Below are 19268 nucleotides of genomic sequence, written 5' to 3'. Positions count from 1 at the left end.
AACGACCCCGCCCAAAGCCCAAAATTCAGAAGTTGGGACCCAGGGTTCCTCCTGAGAGATGCCACCTCCTGGGTGCAGAGTGGGGGGCAGTAGAGACACTTCCTTCCCTACCCCGACACTCTCCCCACTTTACAGCACAGACAGCCATCCCCCCGGCACAGGCCGTCTTCCCATCCTAGACCCAGTCTGAACTCACAGACCCACGCACTGGTACCCGCACATGCGGGGTAAGGATGCCGGAAGGATGCAGATGCGCAGGACAGGGCACAGCTTCTATCTCCCGGGTGTGCCCAGCCTGTGCGACCACTGCGCAGGGTCTCTAGGAAGGCCTGGGCTTTGGGGGGCCCCGTCCCCTGTGCCTGTCACAGACCAGGGAGGGGGCTTTGTCAAGTGAGCGCAGGCACCGGGGAGCACAGTGACGGGGACGGGAAGGAGCCACGCTTGCGAGTGTCTTGCCCCGTGGGGCGCGGTCAGGGACACGTGGGCGCTGGCGGGCAAGCGCTCTGGACGGATCCACCCACCTGCGGAGGTTGTTGAGCACCATAATGTTGGCGTACATGTAGTACAGATAGTAGCTGTAGGGTGGGTTCTGCTCACTGGTCCAGATGTCTGGGTTGGGGCTCTTGTCGGAGAACATGTGGTCGCTGTGTTTGGACTCATCATCCACGCTATCAAACCCCGTGACCTGGGTGGAAATTTGAAGGTTGGGGGGTGTTGTGCCATGTCAACCCACACAGCAGATGAGCAGCCAAAGGCCTGAAGTCAGGCCCGCCAGTCATCTCCGCTCACCCATCCTTCTGTGGCCCCAGCCAGGGCAGCGCAGTAGCAATAGCTGTGAGGGGCCATAAGCAGGCCCTGCGCATGGACCCGCCCCCACATGCAGCCCTGCCTTGAGCCTGAGTACACATGTGCAAATGCGTTCAACACTGCAGGCCTGCCAGGAGGACGAGGAGCTGAGCCTCATTCAGGGACTGGAGCCCCTCTGCTCCCCGCTCCTCCCTATGAGCAGCCCTGAGTGGGGCAGAGATGCCTCAGGACGTCCCTATCATTCCTGCTGCTACACCTCATCTGGCACCCAGTGGAGTCCCTCCGGGCAGCTCATTAGTTTATAAATACATGAGGGGGCAGTGATGTGGTTGGAGTGGCAGAGCCCCTGCATGGCATGTGCCAGGCCCCAGGTTCCACTCCCAACACCACATGTTCCATCACATCCAGCAATGGGCAGGGCCTTGGTGGTCTCCAGAACCCCAAGGGTGTGGCATGACAATGTGAAAAGGGAACTCAGATTCCTGGGCTGATATGTGTCCATGCCTGGGGCCCCGTGATAGGGTCTGAGAGTCTATCTCAGACCTGATGCAACCCCACCTCCTTCCTTCTCCCACCCCAGTGCCTCCACTGCCTACAGAATCCCCACCCTTGCGCTTACATATTTGAGGAAGAGATGAAGCTCTCGGTGATCTTGGGGGTTGATGGTGGCCTCAAAGAGGGGCAGAAAGATGTTCTCCAGCATCTTCCCAAAGCTTGGCAGCAATTTCTTTGACCTAAATATGTCGCTGGGGGAAGTAAAGATTTGCTGATTAAGGGAGACCCTGGAACCTGTGATAACCTTTCAGCTTCTGTATTGCAAATCATAATTCCTAAAATGAAAGAGAAAGAGAAAGAGAGAGAGAAAAGAGGTGCCTGCCATAGAGGCAGGTGGGGGTGAAGGATGCCTTGGAGGGGTGGGAGGGAAACTGGGGACACTGGTGCTGGGAGATTACACTGGTGGAGGGATGGATGTTGGAACATTGTATGACTGAAACCCAATCATGAACAGCTTTGTAATACTCTAACTAATGGCGATTCAATTTAAAAAATAATAATAGAATTCCAGTGACCCAATTCCCTTTGGTGCTTTTCAATCATTTTTATGCCTGTAGACTAGAATCCAACTACACATGGGTCTGTATACTAGTAGTTTAAACAACACACTGAGAACCAAAGAAGTTGTATGGCAGGTAAAGTGATTGCCTTGCGTGCAGCAGAATAGTGTTTGATGCCCAGAACCAAATGTGGTCCCTGTGCACGGCCAGTAATGATTCCTGAGCACAGAGTCAGGAGTAAGCCCTGAGCACCACTGGATGTGCCCTCTACACACCAATAAAAAATACACCACTGCGCTTTTGGACCCGGCTGTGGAAGGAGCATGATGGAGGGGCCCGAGGGAGCGCCCTCGGACTCCAAGCAGCCCACTGAACTAATTCCGGCATGGGACCAGAGACCCCACGGCGTGCTGAAGCTGTGGGACCCGGGCATCCCCCAATTCTTTTAACCTGTCTCTCTCTCAACTCCTCCCTCCTGAGCACAGCGCAGGGGCCGCGGTTTTCCTGAGCGCAAAACGGAGACGCCGAGCCTCTCTCTAGGTTTCTCCATCTTATGAGCACCATAAAAGGGTAAAAGTTTGTAGTGATGTTATTTCTGGTTGTACTTTCCCTGGACTTTATACAGAAACCCAAAACCGCGCGGCCGCGCGACTTAATGTCATCTTAGTATGAGCAATATGTAATGGTTCCTTTCTAATGGGGCGGACTTTTGTGGGAGATCCTAATAGTAAGTCTGTTGCTGAAATATTGAAGGCAATCAAAGTGGTAGCCATCTCACTAGACTGAACTAAGCTATATCCCCACGCCGGCTGAGAAGAAATTTTCTTCTTTCTCGGGAAGAAACGCGGTGTGTCATCAACTACAGTGTGATGTCCATTAAGCAAACAGACCTGGTGGCGTGGGAATGGGATATAAGGGGAAAAATTATGTACAAGGAACAGCGGGACGCTGGTGGAATCTCGAGCCGGAGCCGATACCAGCACAAGACCTTCGGTTCCAGAGACTGCTTGCAGATACTCTACAAGTCTATCAACTAAGCCAGAGCCCCACGCCTGCTGATGACGGGAAATAACCATCCTTTTCGGTTTTTTTTTCCCTTGTCAGGCAGCGTGGCGATTACTAAAACAGGCGTGAACTCGGTGGCGCGGGGCAAGGGGGAAAAAGAAAAACTATGTAACAAACAGCGGGACTTAATATCTCTATATTCTTAGCAATGGAGAACTATCAAATGCCTCCTTGGCAATAGGACTGCTTTTCTTTTTTGGGGGAAACCCCAACAACGGTAGTGAGTTGTGTGTTGAAACATGGAATGTAATCGAAATAAGGCGTAAACGAAGTGAAACATCATGTGCAAGGGTTGGGACTGGGGAGGTGGGAGGGGGGCAGCAGGTATACTGGGGGGGTTGGTGATGGAAGATGGGCACTGGTGAAGTGAAGGGTGTTTGAGAACTGTATAACCGACATAATCCTGAGAACTATGTAACCCTCCACATGGTGATTCAATAAAATTAAAAAAAAAAAAATACACCACTGCGCGCATATGCTGCCTGAGCCCATGTGCTGCTTGTGCCCACGTGGCCGAGCACATGTGGTGCCCAAGCACATGTGTCGCCCGCATCTCCCCCCTTGAGATGTGTACTTTCATGCTTTCATGTCCAGTGCTAGGATGTGTGTAGAGCTTCCTCCACCCTTGGAGAAGCCCGCATTTTCTCTTGAGCGCGTTACTCCTACTGTTTTTTTCCTTTCCACTTATCCCTTCCTCCTTCCTCTGAAACCTCTAAATAAAATCTGTTACTTAAAAAAAAAATACACCACTACAGCAAACCAATGGTTTCTCATCTTAGACATGTGGGCCATGAAACCATGTGCCAGTCCATCCCACCAACCAAAGAATGATGTCCTGAGCCACACCGGGAAGCACCACATACAGGCCACCATCAAGTCACTCAAATTCTGAGGTTCACCCAAAAGGCCATCCTCCATCCCCAGTAAGAATGAAACAGGCAGTAGTGCCCCCAGCCTCCACACTCATTCTTCAAAGAACAGGGATTTGTCTCCAAGACCTCTTTGTCCAAGAACCCCTGACTGTGGAAAATCCCAGGGGAGGAGAAGCCTATACAAGGCACAAAAGTATCCCCTCCTCCACCTAGGGATGGTGCCCTTAAGCACCCCTTAAGGGCAACTGGGGGGGTAGCCCCCCTCACTTACTAGATCCGTGGCACCTGGATGATCCAGCGCATGTTGGGGGAGTAAACCTTGTGTTGGATGAACCAGCGTGCCAGGTTGGGCCACTCCTCAGGACTGCGGCCATAGATGGACAGACGAGGCTCTGAGTACTGGTACTTGCTCTCCTCCAGCTCCCGGGCCACCTCCTTGACACCGAGAGCAACTCAGGTCAGCCCAATAGCATTCCACCTGCTGGAAAGAACAGTCCCACCCCCACCCTCACCCCTACCCCGCCTCCGCTCCGCATCCATCACCACCACCACCACCCACTGGATCCTACATCTCCCTCTGTCCCTGCTCCAGCCTGGGAAGACCCAATATTTCCCTCCACTGTCTGGAGCACTCAGCCTCAGAAAAATCTTCTTCCCCTATGAGGAAGGCCTGAAGTCTACACTGCACAGCTCAGCAGAACCTGGCTGGGCAGCAGAAGGATCTAGGCAAAGTTGACTTGCATTCAGTCATGTTCAGGCTCTAAGTGGACACGTGGGTGAGCACAAATGCCCTATATTAGCCTCACATGCTCAGGCCTGATGGTCAAGACCAGGGTACCCAGACTCTTGCCTAATCTGCATGGGGGATTCAGGGATTAAGGGAAGAGGAGGGGAGAGAACAATGGACCAGGCAGGCATTCCACCACCACCACCACCACCACCACCACCACCACCACCACCGTTTCCCAGTCTTGAAGGCATGCTAAGGAGGTCGGGGGCCCACTCGCCTTGACCATCCGAGCGAAGTACTCTCCTCCCAGGTAGTTTTCTGTTTTCAAGTACAGGTCACGCAGCTCACTGGCCCCCACGGGGTTGTATTTGGAGTTGAACTTGTCAAAGCGGTGGAATGTTTGTCGGCCCTGGAAAGAGAGAATCCCCAACCCTCATTGTTCTGTGGTCATGACTGTGTCCCCTCTCCAGTCTTCACCACAGCACAAGATGTGCATGGAAGTCCAAGGGTCAGGACCATGGTCCCACACTGGGCAGCCCTGGGATCTCTTTGGGAGGCCCCCTCACAGGGCATGTAGATCCCCTCCCCCAGGAGCATAGTAGCTGAGAGAGCCCAACATCAATCTACTGAACAATCAGTCACAACCTGCTTCCTGTCACTGCTTGAACTTCATAGGGCACCTTCAAAACTCCCTCACTCAATGTTTTACTTAGTGGCTTAACAAATATTTCCCCATTGTGAAAATAGATGAAATGCAACGTATACCATCTAAGACATATCTAAGTATGTGGTTCATGGCATAAGCACATTTATGATGTTGCCCAACTACCACCATCTCCAGAGCACTTTTCATCCAGTAAAATAAACTGTGCCTATTAAATGCCCACTGTCTATATTTCTCATCCTGGTCACCTTTTTCTCTCTCTCTGAATCTGCATATTCTAATATTAGAAGAATTATCCAATATTTCCCTTTTGTGCCTGGCTCTTTCTTTGGCTTATTAGTATAATTTTCAAGACTCATCCATTTTGTAACACCTACCAGAATTTCAATTTTTAAGCACCAAAATTACCCTATAAGTTGCCTGAAAATTTCAGCACTGAAATTTTTGGTATTTTAGTACTGAAAATGTGACATGTAGCTCATGCAGTCAATCCATCTGCTGATAGGTGTGGAACACTTCCACCTTTTGGTCACAGTGGAAAATGTTCCATGTGTTTAAGAGTACAACTCTGCTTAGTTCCAACTTTCAGTTCCACCTAGATGCAGAACTGTTGGACTATGTAGTCACTAACATTTTGAGTGAAATATTGCTTTTGGCAGCAGCTTCTCTATCATTCGGTACTATAATGTCTTTAGAATGTCAGAACACACATGTGATTCCCCATTTTACAGCAAGGACATAAAAACAGAAGTGATTGGCTTCAAGGCACCTCACACTGATGTGGAATTTGAACTCAGAGCTACCTGGCTCCAAGTGATACACCCTCTCCCCCAACCCCATGACTGTTCCCTGCCTGGTTAGTTCTTGAGACCAAATTACCTCCAACTCCACAGATAGAAGAGAAAGAGCGACTGACACAGCAGCGCTTCTGCAGCTACAGATATGGCTGGTCTCCAAGGGTGTTGTGCCCCACCACCCCCAGCCCCAATCAGAATTGCTTGAGGTCCCTTGAGGTCCCTGGAAGGCAGGAGCTCACTCACCGCATGGACATCCAGTGAGTCCACGGTGAGGTCATAAGGGTCCATGTGCAGGCTATCAAACACCTGGCGCAAGGTGATCTTCCGGCCACGTTTCTCTGCCACCGTCCTGTCCGGTTCCGTCTGGTACGTGTGCTTGATGAAGCGCAGCAGATGCTTCTGGTTCATGCAGGCAGCTGCATGGATGTGCGTGTCCACCTACAGCACAGAGCCAACTGGACCTGTGAGCCATGCACTGTCCCTCGCTCAACCCTCCCATAAAACGAAATAGCAGATTTTCTCAAATATGGGTTGAATCCCCTGCTTACCCCCAGGACTTCAAGATAAAGCCAGGTCTCAACTGTTACCTTGCCACCACCCCCACTCTACAACCATGCTGTACCACCATTCCCCTTGCCCAAGTATTGCCTCCTCCCAATCTCCTCCTTCTGGACATTTCCTAGTCCCCTCTGCTAGGATGTCATTCCAACACACAACCCAGATGGGAACCAAGTACAGGCTCTCTCTTGATGTTTAAGTCCTGACCCCTATACTTGTTCCCTAGACTTGGACCTCCTCAAGGTCAGAGCCCACGTCTAACATACCTAAGTCCCAGCTCCTATCTCCTAGCCTGTACCAAGTGTTAGCAGAATCAGTGGATGAATGAATGAACAAGTGAACAGGCAGAGTAGGTTGTTCAAAAGTTTCCATGCCAACGCCATCCTCACACTAGTCTGAGGACCCTCCAAATTTTGCAAGAAAGATCACTCTTCCCAGTGACCTCTCTTGGAACCTGACAGAGTATTCCCAGCAGGCAGCCACCAACACATGTTTTCTTAGCCAGTTACATGACCCACAAAGGAAGGCCCCAACAGCCAGACTTCGGAAGCAGCAGTTTTGTGGACCCTAAACCAACATAGAGATTCAGGCTGGGGGAATCAGGCCAAACAGTTTAGACCAAACCCTAAAGGGCAGAAATGATCCAGGGCTCAGCCTTGTCCCTGCTTCCCCTTGAAAGGTAGCAGAGGGAGTTCCGTCAAATCTCACTACTCCTCATGGGATGATTTATCACAACTGTATCTCTCTAATATTGAGTATGAACAGAATATATGACCTTATAAACACATGCCTTTAGTTTTAAATTATTTGGCATGTAGATAATTTTAAACTAAAGGCAATCAGGGACTAAAACCTCAGGAGAGATTTTTATCCCCTTACCTTTGCCCTCATCCTGTTCCAGGATGTATGCTATCACTTGATTTAATTTCAGTGAAGACAGGCTAAATAGGGCAGACCACAGACCAAGAATAATGTTGCAGGATGGAGGGGACAGGGTAGGGATGGTGGGAGGGATGCTGGGATCATTGGTGGTGGAGGATGGGCACTGGTGGAGGGATGGGTACACAACCATTGTATGACTGAAATGCAAGAACAAAAGTTTGTAAGTCTGTAACGGTACCTCACAGTGATTCACTAATAACATTTTTTTAAAAAAGAATAATGTGGCAAACAAAGCTTGATATTCAGATTCCTGCACGCACGCACACACACACACACACACACACACACACACACACACACACACACACACACACACCCGCCATATTTGCTTAGCAAGCATTTGGTCTCATTCCCTGTTAATTGCCTTCAGGGCCTTTGAAGTCCTGATTCTCTTCTCCCCAGACCCATATGGCATATATTCTCCACAGTGCCTCTGTCTTTTAGATCTTTCATGCTGGTGCAGAATATCCACAACCTGTTAGTTAGAGGTTGTGGATCCTTTTTTGGCTGGAAGAAAGGTGAAGGAAGGTAAAGGGAAATGTTTCCTCACCAACACCACCAAATGGCTCTGTCTTCCCTCTCGCCTCTCTGGCCTTTCCTTTCAGTCCCCTCAGTGACTTGTCACTACCAGTCCTCTCAGTTACTGGAATTTCTGCAGGTTTGGACTGGCACTTCTTGTCATGTTACTTATGTTCTCTCTCCAAAGGCAATCTGACCCATCTGTGCTGTTATCTGCCTTCTACATACCAACAACTCTTGACTTAAATCATAGCTTCATTACTCAGGCCAAGGACATAGCTCAGTGAATCCTTTGAATGTTTGATCCTTGGTACCATCAAACAAAACAAAACAAAAACAAACTCCAAGGCCCCATAATTGCATATGTAACTAAAGCTCAAATGTAATCTATTCAAAAGCATTATCTCCATCTCTGGAGAGGATGCTCAAACCAGATAGTCTCCAGGCTTTCCATATGTCAGAAAGTAGAAAATCTGTACCACTTGGTTCACCTGAAAATGTGAGAAGCATTATCAACCCTCTCCTTTCCCAATATCTACATCAAACACCCCATTTAAAACAGTCCATCTACCTTTGGAGTTCAGATGCTCATAGTGTTGCCTAGTCTTGTTGTCATACTGAGTCTAAGCCTGCAGGCTCACTCCCGACCTCACACTGGCTTCCAAACTGCTCTTACCACTGTTTCCCTTGCTCTGCTTCATTCATTTGCCACACAGAGAAGTTAGGATGGATTTTTTCAAAGGCAAGTTTGTTCTGTTACTAATACTAATCTGAGGATTAGGGTCTATTAAAATTATTGTTGTTATATAACAATATAATTATTAGTTCCCACTCTCTCGTTTTTACTCTGCTCCAGTCATGGGATTTCCATTTGCTTGAGTATGTCACCCGCGCCTCAGTCAACCTTCAGAGGCAGGGCCCTAGCTAAGCGGACACATAACCTGAAGCCAGACTCCCCTCCCATGAGCCTAAATCTAAGGAAAGTCCCCGGGGAAAAGGGTGGCAGCCTCCTGGTCAGGCGCCACCAGTCATCAAACTATACTCAGAAGTGACCACTGTGCCAACTGGGCACTATGCGAAGGTCGAGGCACTGAGCCCTGTCTATGGCTTGCTGGGGATCTCCAAGACAATGGCAAACCAGTCATTTGGTCTGTGAGCCTCTGTGAATGTCATACCAGCCAACCCATGCTGTTGGCTACATCACTCATTCACTGGGATTCTTGGTGCCGTCCATCCTGCCTCTTCTGCCGAAGACTGAACAAAAGACATCTAAAATATGAAATAATTCAGTGCACCTAAAGCTGAAAATCACCTAAAGCACAGTGGAGTGCTGAACAACTCGGGGCTGGACTGGGCTGGGCACTTGTGTGTACACAGGAGAGAGTCAGACTGGCTTACTATTACTAGACTTGGCTCAGCTACTCAGCATGACTCAGCACATTCTGGCTTGCTGCTCGCTTTCTCTCACATACCAATAATACATCACAGGGGTGCAGCCTGTCCTTACCCCCAGAGTCACAAAATCAACTGGATAACACAAAAAAACATCCAAAGCACACTTCAGAATCTCCAAGATGAACAACAATGATTAGATGTCAGGTTTCACAATTCATCAGAGGGTTGAAGTACAATCTTATTTTGACCAAAAATCCAGGTTCAGACAAGCAGTAGAGTTTCCAAGCAGGCCTGGCCAATTGCTGGTCTCCAAGCCAGCACTGGCAACTTTCATATCCTCAGCAGGCATCAATCATCAATAACAGCACTTTTCACCAAGCCCCAGAGTAACCTGATCCAGTTTGAACCAGAAGATGAAGTTTACTTGCTCTTCCTGATGTGACGCTCAAATCAAAGGAGATAAAACCTGATGTGACCCAGCTTCCACTCTACAAACACATTTAGCCCCTCATTCTTAGTTCGGAGCAGAAAACAACTTGTCTGTTAAACAGTCCTGCCCAATGGGCCTCGGGGTGAAAACACCCAAGGCCCTCAGTGATGTGTCAGTATCACAAGTACCACCCACACAGACCCTGGGCCATACCCAGGTCCTGCCTTCAAACATAGGCCTGGACTGGCCCCAGTGCTCTGACAGCCACCTGGAAGTATGGAGACCCTCCTTCTAGCCCATCCTGAATTCCAGAGAGCCAGCTCTGCAACCATGGGACAGGCTCCAAGACTCAGACAAAACTGCTAGCAGCCAGGAGGCAGGGAGGGGCAGACATAGGCTGACTCACAGCTGACTTGTTCTGTGTTCATGGACCAAATGTGAAGGCAGAGAACAGCCCGAGGGGCACCGAAAAGGGTTACAGCCACTGCTCAGAGACACACCCAAACTTTCAGGGAACCCTGGCATATAATCATAGCACCCCACTACCCATCTCTCATGGCCCACACAGTGGCCAGAGAGCAGCTAATTGGCACAGCTGAGGTCCTGCCATAGATACTGGCTATGTCAGAGCCAGTTTGTGCTCAGTTGGGTCAGGCTGGGTGTTCCCACATGCAAGGATGGGGTCACATGGGCAGGCCAGCATTTCCTTGCACCACAATGTGAGCTCGAGCCGGGCACATAGAATGGAGGTGGACGGGTTAGGGCATGGACGGTCCACCTGTTGGATACCTAAGGCTCATAGGAAAGTTACAGATGATATTTGCTGGTACAAGGCCTGGGCTGCTCAGGCAGTGGTTTCTAACGCACATCCTTCCACCTGCCTGGATCTCTCCAAGGCACTTTTGCATCAACCCAGGAAATGAAATTCCAGCTCTCACTCCCAAAGCTGTGTATCCCACCCATGTCAGACTTCCTGATGCTAATGGGGGTAATGGAGGCACCTCCCTGGAAGGGTCTTCCTCCTAGCATTGCTGGAGCTCCCAGCCAACTGGTCTGGGTGTCCTGAGCTGGAGCCTCCTTTCCTAGAGGAGACCCCATGTCTCCCTCAGCAAAGAGGACCCCAGTGTTGGTTGCGGGGAACAGTTCTCAAGGGTTCTGCATCTGAAACAGAAGGCTCTGTGGAAGTAGGGCTAATCTTAGGGCCACAGTGACCAGGCTGTTTTCTTCAGCCGAGCCGAATGCCCTCCTTCTCCCTACTCATTGCTATACTCCAGTCTGTCTCCCCTGCCTCCACTGAGAAACCTAGGGGGCCCTACATGCCCACAACCTCACACACCTCAGCAAGCTCCTCTCCCCCCATCCGCCACCCTCTCCCCAACAGCTGAGGTCCCGCACTCCTCATGATCTCCTTCCTCTTGCCACACTCCTTCCACTAGTGTGGCATGCTGGGCCCCTCTGCAGGTGGGGTCGGGGGTAGCAGTCTCTTTTCTTCACCCTTCCACTTGACTGGCTCACTCCCACTCTTTACATGAGCTCAGTTCAGGCCTCTTCCCCAAAGCCACTTCAGCTATCACAGTAACCACAAGATAGAAACGAATAAGGCAGTTCTGTAGACAGGAAGTGACTTATTCAGCATCAAACTCCCTGAGTCACCGCAATAGAAAGCGGGTAAGGCACTTGCCTTGCACACGGCAAATCCAGGCTTGATCCCTGCACTATGTATGTTTCCCCAAACCCAACAGGAGTGATCCCTGAGTGCAGAGCCAGGAGTAAGCCCGAAGCACAGCCAGGTATAGTCCAAAAACAAACAAACAAACAAAAACAACAACAAAATCCAATTTCCCAGGCTGAGCATGAATTCCCGTGCTCCACTGTGTATTCACTAAAGGGAAAAACATGCAAAAGCTGGAGGCTGTGACCACAGCTGTGACCATGGGCTGCCAAGCTCAGGCCAAGGCTGCGTATCCACCCAGGGGAGAGCTGAGCACTGAGTGATGAGCCTTAGACACGCCTGACCTTGGAAGAAGCGAAACCTGTGCATTCAAATCCAGAGGGGACTGTTCCTCTCCAGGACGAATGCAATAGAGCATCTACCTGAAAATTCACCTGGTCTATTTCCAAAGCCCCACACCAGGCCACGCCCTGTTTGCCAAGAAGGGAAGCACATTCCAGCAGGCTCCTGGCATAGACAAAGGTTTCTGCTTGGAGATCAGGAAGCTGACTTGGGGCCCACCTGACACAAAAGGCCAACCCGCCAGGCTTCCTTCCACATAAGCACATTGCAATCCCCTGCCAGGCCGGGTCACACAGGGAAGTAGCCCTAAGCTGGGTCATGGTTTGTGTGTGTTGGGGGCAGGGGGCCAAGGGGAGGGTACGGAGGTCCAGAAGGGGATTTTCTGACTGCTGACACCCCTAACGCACCTTTCTCACATTATAGAAGTCTCGGTGGGGGTTACTCTTCAACTCTTTAAACTCGGACATTTCATTTAACATCTCATGAAGGCTGAACTTGGATTCCAGAAAGTTTAGTCGCCGGTGACAATATGTTTTCCTGCAGGTCGGGAAGGGGGAGAAAGCACATTTGAGGAGATGTTTCATTCAGCACTCCCATTTGGAGACCTCCAGGGCCTCGGTGGGGCATGGGGGCAACCCTCAAGCTTCCCACAGACTCAGCTGATCTGTGTGACCACCCCTGCGTGCTCAGGAAAGTGAGCAGAGTCGAGAGGGGCAAGATGGAGCTGAGGCCTCTCTGACCCATTCTTGCACTTGTAGCTTCCAGCGCTTAAGAAACTGACCCTGGGGCTGGAGTGATAGCACAGCGGGTAGGGCATTTGCCTTGCACGCGGCCCAGCTGGGTTAGAATCCCAGCATCCCATATGGTCCCCCAAGCACCGCCAGGAGTAATTCCTGAGTGCATGAGCCAGGAGTAACCCCTGTGCATCACCACGTGTGACCCAAAGAGAAAAAAAAGAAAAAAAAAAAGAAACTGACCCTGAGCCTCCTCTAGGGCAGATAGAGAGGGAGTTTGCTGCCTTGGGCTGGTTCAGGCCTGTGAAGGGCCCTCCGCGGCGTATAGAGGGGGCCAGTCTCCCCTTCCTCATCCCTTCTTACTTCCTTGCATCTATCCTCAGCCACCCTGAGTCCCCTGGCAGGGTCAGCAATACGGTCCAACTTTGAAGGCACAGAGAGGGTGCAGCCTCACCCTGTCCCCACGCTTCAGGACGAGATGCTGCGGCTTGTGGGCAAAGTAGAAACTCTGGGCTATTTGTTTCTGGTAAGGAAATCTCCAGGGCAAGTCAAGCACCCACCAGCGCATGATGATGCCTGGTAGGGGACTATCTACTCCCTGTTCTCACACAGAACCCTCAACCACCCGGACCCCATGAATAGAGCTCCCTCAGCATCTGCTCACCCCAACTTTTATAAAGAGCAGCCGTGTCCCTGAACACGCCAACTTCAGAGTTTAGCTGAGCCTCGGAGTCGAGTAGGAGTGCTTCAGCGGCACAGGGATGTCAAACAGAGGGTCCCAGCTCACACAGCCCTGTGATAGCCAGAGCCTTGTCTCTCCCCAGGTTTGCTGGTGGCCTCTCTGCCCAGGAGCTGAGGGGAGCCTCCCCAAACTACCCTCCTCTCCCGGCTTCACTGCGTTCCCCCAAGCCCATCAGCGAGACCCAAGGCCCTGCTACCCATGCCCTGGGTCCACGCCCCTCCCCTCAGCCTGGCTCCACACTTGTTCTCATCAAATTCCAAAGGCAGGGAAGATTAAAGCCTGTGCCCCACACTCCTGTCCTGGCTGGCACACCCAACACAGCACTCAGGGCACCCAGTCCAGGCTCCACTCTCAGTGGCTCGCTGCAGTGCCGCGCCAAAAGCCAGAAGACAGCTGCCTGCCAGGTGAGTGGAGTCAGGCCATGGGCCTCAGGCCTCATGGTGCTCTGATACATAGTCCCAGCCTCCCTTCCCTGCCCTCCGAAAACAGGGGGTCCTGTTACAACCACCTCCATCACCCCTCCTCAGCCACAAGGATGCCCAAGGCTGGGAGGACAGTCATTCTCAGGGGCACAGGGGACCACCCACCCACAGAAGCTGCACATTAAGGCATGCAGAAGGGACCTGCAGTACCAGCTCTAAGAATCTGCAGGCCTGCACCGGAAAATTGTCACAAAAATGCACAAAGCACTAGGGAAAGGGGAAACTGCTCTCTGTGGGGTGGCTGACACAGAGCAAGAGTTTGGTGGGCCGCTTCCAGGCCCTGGGCCCACGCTCCCCCCTCCTCAGCCTGGTCCACGCTCATTCGACATACACACACCACAGAGGCAGCCGGGGCTGTGCTCTTACGAGGGGCGGGCTTACGTGGGGCCATCCGTGATGAGAGCCAAGATGTGGCTCATGTCCACGGTGTAGGTCTCCAGGTCGGGGTAGGGAAGGCTGTGGGGCTCCTGGTGCTCCAGCATCTTCTTGTTATCATACACGAAGAGAATGCCCCCCTGCATCCGGACCAAGTAGCCCAGGTTGGGGGGCGCATCATCCAGACAGTAGGGGTCCTCCTGAGGCTTGGGGGGAGGGTGGAAGTCTGCAACATGGAATAGAGTGATGGCAACGTGTCCTTGACCTCATGAGCGCAAGTGGGCTCCCAAGTTACATCCTGGTGAGCTGGTGCTGGTTATTCTCCTCACATCCACCCATCCCTGCCAGGCGCTGCCCCTCACTTGCCCTCCCCTAGTTCTCCTTAGCCCTCAGCACTAGGTACAAGGACTTCATGACTTTATCTCTCATAACACAACTTTGTTTTGCTCACTGCTATGTCCACAGTAGCTAGAAGACTCCCTGACACATGGCAGCCACCTCAAACAAATTTTTTTTCTTTTGAACTTTATTTAGTGGATGAAGAGTTGGATCACCACACCAGGAAGTGCTCAGGAGTTGTTCCTAGCTCTGTGCTCAGGAGAAGTAATCCCAGCAGTGCTCCTACATGATACCAGGGATTTGAACCAGAGTTAGGGCAGCTGCAGCTACATGCATGGCAAGTGCCTTGCTTCATGTGCTATCTCTCCAGGCCCCCAATCAAAAAAATTTGAACTGGCAATGGGAGTGGAGGTATTCTGGGCCAATAGTGCTCAAGGCTCCTTGCTCTGTGCTCATGGACAGAGCTGGTGGACCCATGCATGGCAGAAAATGCCTTTGGGTGACTTCCCAGCTATGAGAATTGAGCAAAGCACTTCACCTCTCTGTCCTTGCCTGCTTGCCTAAGGGAAGCATCACTGGCCTTACTTAGTGGGCCAGTGTGAGGGCCTCAATAGCGGGCTGAAGGTAATGCTCTGTGAACAGTAATGCTCAACATCTGAATTACATACCCACCACTCCTCTAACAGGCTTTCCTGAGTCTGCGAAGTCCTGTCTCTGCACAAGGAACAGGTTATAAAAATGACTGCAATACTGGAGGCTTCAACTCCACACCTCAGCTGACCTCAGTGCACAGGGCAGTTGGCCAGCTGCCCAGGTGGGCAGGCAGAAACCCTAAGAGCCTTGCCACCAGAAGACACCAAGTTGGGTGACTCTGGCTGTGCCCATCAGTGTTCAGAACAGATCAACTTGTCCCAGGATAGAACATGCCCCCATCAGACATAGCTACGGGCAGCATAGGACCCCTGAAAGTATGCCAACGGCTTGTAAGTCAAAAGTGGGGGGCAAAGTGCAGGAAGCCACCACCCCCACAGCCCCTGTTACGGATAAGGGACACATCTGGCTATCACATCCCACCTGTTCTTGCCAAAACTGGGGCAAAAGCGGTCAGCTTCCCTCCCACAGAGGGCTGTGGTCTCTCAGCTCCAGGTGTCAGCGCTTCGGGAAAGCCAGGGACACAAGACCCGCCTTGTTCTTGACACCAGGTGTAGGGGCTGGTTCAGACCGTGGGGCGTCTGGCTCTGGCATTCGCTCGGACCCTGGAGTCCTGCCATCCTGTCAGAATTCATATTCCCCCTCCTCCCTTCTCTGACAGCTCTGCTGTTCCGTGGTCCCTCACAGGCTGAACAGACACCTGTGTCCCTGTGTCCCTGCTCTCCCCCAACTCAAGTCACATCTAGGCCCACCATTTGTCAAATACTTACTCAAGGCCCCTCAATGTTAAGTGCTTACTTGATGCCCCTCGGCATTAAATGCTCAAAGTCCCTCCATATTAAATACTCACTCATTGTCTCTTAGACTGTACTAATGGCATCCCAGACTTTCTAACATTTAATCCTCACAATGGGCCCCGGAGATGGACACTGACTGACAAACAGGCTGGAGGGATAAGGCACTTAGACCTCAGGGCAGATGCACTTAACCACGTTCCCCAGCTGCAGGCGTGCCCTCTGGGTCTCACCGCTCCCCACCTACTCTGGCCCCAATTCCACTTCTACTATCCAATCCCAGGGTCTTACTAGCCCTCCAGACATAGCAGACTTCTAAAGTCAAGGACTGTCTCTGCTGCATCGGTTCCTTCTCTCTGTCTCTCTGTCTCTGTCTCTGTCTCTGTCTCTCTCTCTCTCTCTCCCCCCTGCTCTCTCTCACACTCTCTCTCTCTTGCTCTCTCCCTCTCTCCTTCCTTTCATTTGTATTCATTGGCCACACCTGATAGTGCCCAAAGCTTACTCCTAGCTCTATGTTCAGAGATCACTCCTGTGGTGCTAGGGGTACCATATAGGGTGCCAGAATTCAAATCCTGGTCAAGGGATAAAATCCAGGTCAGCCTCATCCAAGGCAAGCACCCCACCTGCCGTGCTATTGTGCATCTCTTTTTTTCTACAGCTCAGCTCCATCTGTGGTGAGGCCCACAGTGCCACAGAAGCAATCCTCAGGGGAATCAGAAAGCACCAGCGTCGGAGAAACTTTCTGTCTAAATTCCCATCTGGAGGACACACCCAGTGAATATCCCAACCAAGGCCTAAGCCACTCCTCCTGAGTCCCCCCACTTCCCCCTTACCAGTCCATACCTGGGAGACCTTCTTCTGGAGGTGCGGTGTCAGCCCGCCGGTGGCCCAGGTACTGAGCTGTGGTCCGAGGGAAACGGTGGTAGGCCAGCCGGGCATACTTCTCCCGGATCTTCAGAGCCTTGGCCAGGCTCTTGGCCGCCTGCTCATAGTCCTCCAGGGTGATCTGCAGAATGGAGTGGGCAGCAGAGAGGTCACATACATGGCCCAAGACTGCTGATCTGAGCAAGAGGTTGGCACTTGCACAGCAGCAGGGAATTTGGGTTTGGGGAGTGCCCCCCACCCCACTCCCGTCTGTCTGGTAAAAGTAATGCACTGTGCCACAATTGCAAAGATGCTGTGGTTTATGGGTGTCTCTGGGGAGTCTGGGATTTGAGGTGTGCCACATCTGTGGGTGTGAAAGTCAACCCTGTGAAATTGGGGGGGCTGGCTGAGTTTCTCAGGAGCCACCATCATGAACAACATTTGACAAATTGTCACTATCAGCTTCTGGGGTCTAGAGACTCCACCAGAGAGGGTTCTGGAGACCTGAGCGGGTGAGGGGGGTCCCTCCTGGTGCTCCCATGTGCCTTCCTCTATGCAGAATTTCCTCTGAATCCTTTCTCTGCAAGAAATCTGCATCATGAAGACAGTTCTGTGTGGGATCCCAGGAGTCTTCCCAATGAATCACAGAACTCAGGGACGGTCTTGGGGACCCCTGACATAGGAGAAGAGTTAAGGTTGCCTGCCCTGGAAACATGGAGGCAAGACTACACACTCCAAAGCCAGCCTCATATCTGCTGATTCAACCACCTACGTGAGAAGGCAAAGCCTGTGTCCTGTCCCTGGCCAGGTGAGCACTATTATTTTCATGTGATAAATACCGAGACTGCCTCAGAAGCCGGGTACTCACAGAGGAACCTCTGAGCTGCACCTGCTGGTGGGCCAATCCCAGGCTTCTGAGTCCTACTAGTCAGCCCAAAGCATAATGACCACAAGCTGTGCTACACGCCTGGAATGTATTATGTGACCAGTCCTTTCTGTAGATTCACTGTAACCCACTTTACAAATGGGGAAATTGAATCCTAGAGAGAATTATGCATCCTTCCCAAGCAAGTCTTTATTGTTGTACCAAATACTCCTCCTTGCTTTTTATTAAGGAGGTAACCTTTCCTTCCCCACCTTCAAGGGTCCCGAGGTTCATTTGTTCATTCCATTTTACACCTTTTATTGGTGGCTTCTGGAAACAGTGGGAAGAGGTAAGCAGCTTAGACAAAAATCTGACGCTGCCAGTAACAAAGGCAAACACTATCTGCGAAATGTATGGGATCAGTAAGAACTCCAGGCCATGCTAAGGCTATTGGAGAGGGGCTCAGAATCCCAGTGAAACCAGTGACCACAGGCCCACATGCAGGCACTGAGGCTCTCATGCCCATGAATATATGCCCCGGAAGATGAGGTCATCTACACGGGAAGCCTAACTCTCACATACCTCTAGCTCTTGGGGATAAACTGCCCAGTTTACGGGCATTAATGCCCCATGACACACCTGCCAGAAGACAGGTAGAAAAATACATTAAAACAGCAGCCTATGTTTCCTCGCTGAGCTGGAGGTCAGCCACTTTAACTGAACCCATCTACTATCCTCATCTACTATCCTGCCCCATTCCTGAGGCTGGGTGGACAGCCAGAACCCTTGCTCAGGACTCTGCATCTTCAGACAAGACCTATACTGTTCCCAAATCAACAAAAAATGTCCATTTATATGAGCTAAAATAACAAAGTATGCCTTGCTAATTTAGCCACACACAATCAAACACTATGAACTACAAAAATAATAAAAATGCATTAACGGGAGATAGCATCCACCTACGGGTGCATGCTTTGCATGTAGAGCCCCAGTCAAACCCAGTACTGCATGGCCCTCCAAATATTGCCAGGAATAGCCCAAGAGACTCCCCAAGGACTGGAGGCCCAGGCGGCACCACATCCTCAGGCCTCTGCATTGAATTATGTGGCCTGGTTGGTTGAGTGTTGCTGGTAGTTCCCCAGGCCCCCCTAAGCACAGCCTAGGACCCCTCCCCCAAAATAAAGAAAAATTTAAATTTTTATAAATTTATAATTTCTTATAAAGAAAATTTAAATCCAAAAATATTTTAATATATTGATATAGCACTACCTTAAGTAAAACAAAACACAAAGGCACAGTACAATGTATGGTGTAAACTATCATATAAGCAAAAATAAGTAAATTCTATATCCATGCTTAATTGGAGGCACATAGGCCCTGTGAGAACACACAAGAAACCAAAATCAATTCTGAGGAGAGAAAGTGGATGATGTTTGTATCATTTAATTTTTTTTCTTTTTGGGTCACGTCTAGCGCTGTTCAGGGGTTACTCCTGGCAGTGCTTGGGGGACCATATGGGAAGCTGGGGATTGAACCCAGGTCAGCTGCATGCAAGACTAACACCCTAACTGCTG

General features: G+C 50.9%; 1 protein-coding gene across 3 annotated transcripts in view; it reads right to left on the bottom strand.

Moving 5' to 3' along the window:
- Positions 1–19268, bottom strand: part of AMPD3 (adenosine monophosphate deaminase 3) — a 50778-nt gene that overhangs the window by 8738 nt on the left and 22772 nt on the right. For all 3 annotated transcript variants that reach the window (XM_055141493.1, XM_055141491.1, XM_055141492.1), the window contains 8 exons: positions 16809–16971; positions 14188–14407; positions 12256–12385; positions 6234–6428; positions 4807–4938; positions 4071–4234; positions 1427–1553; positions 522–685 (listed from right to left, as the gene is read on the bottom strand). In XM_055141493.1, the coding sequence (XP_054997468.1) occupies positions 522–685; positions 1427–1553; positions 4071–4234; positions 4807–4938; positions 6234–6428; positions 12256–12385; positions 14188–14407; positions 16809–16971 (1295 nt within the window). The remainder of the gene's footprint in view (positions 1–521; positions 686–1426; positions 1554–4070; positions 4235–4806; positions 4939–6233; positions 6429–12255; positions 12386–14187; positions 14408–16808; positions 16972–19268) is intronic.

The sequence above is a fragment of the Sorex araneus genome, chromosome 6 (genome assembly GCF_027595985.1).
Source record: "Sorex araneus isolate mSorAra2 chromosome 6, mSorAra2.pri, whole genome shotgun sequence".
Classification (NCBI taxonomy): Eukaryota; Metazoa; Chordata; class Mammalia; order Eulipotyphla; family Soricidae; genus Sorex; species Sorex araneus.
Note: the sequence above shows the minus strand (reverse complement) of the source record. Positions and strands in the feature narration are given on the sequence as shown.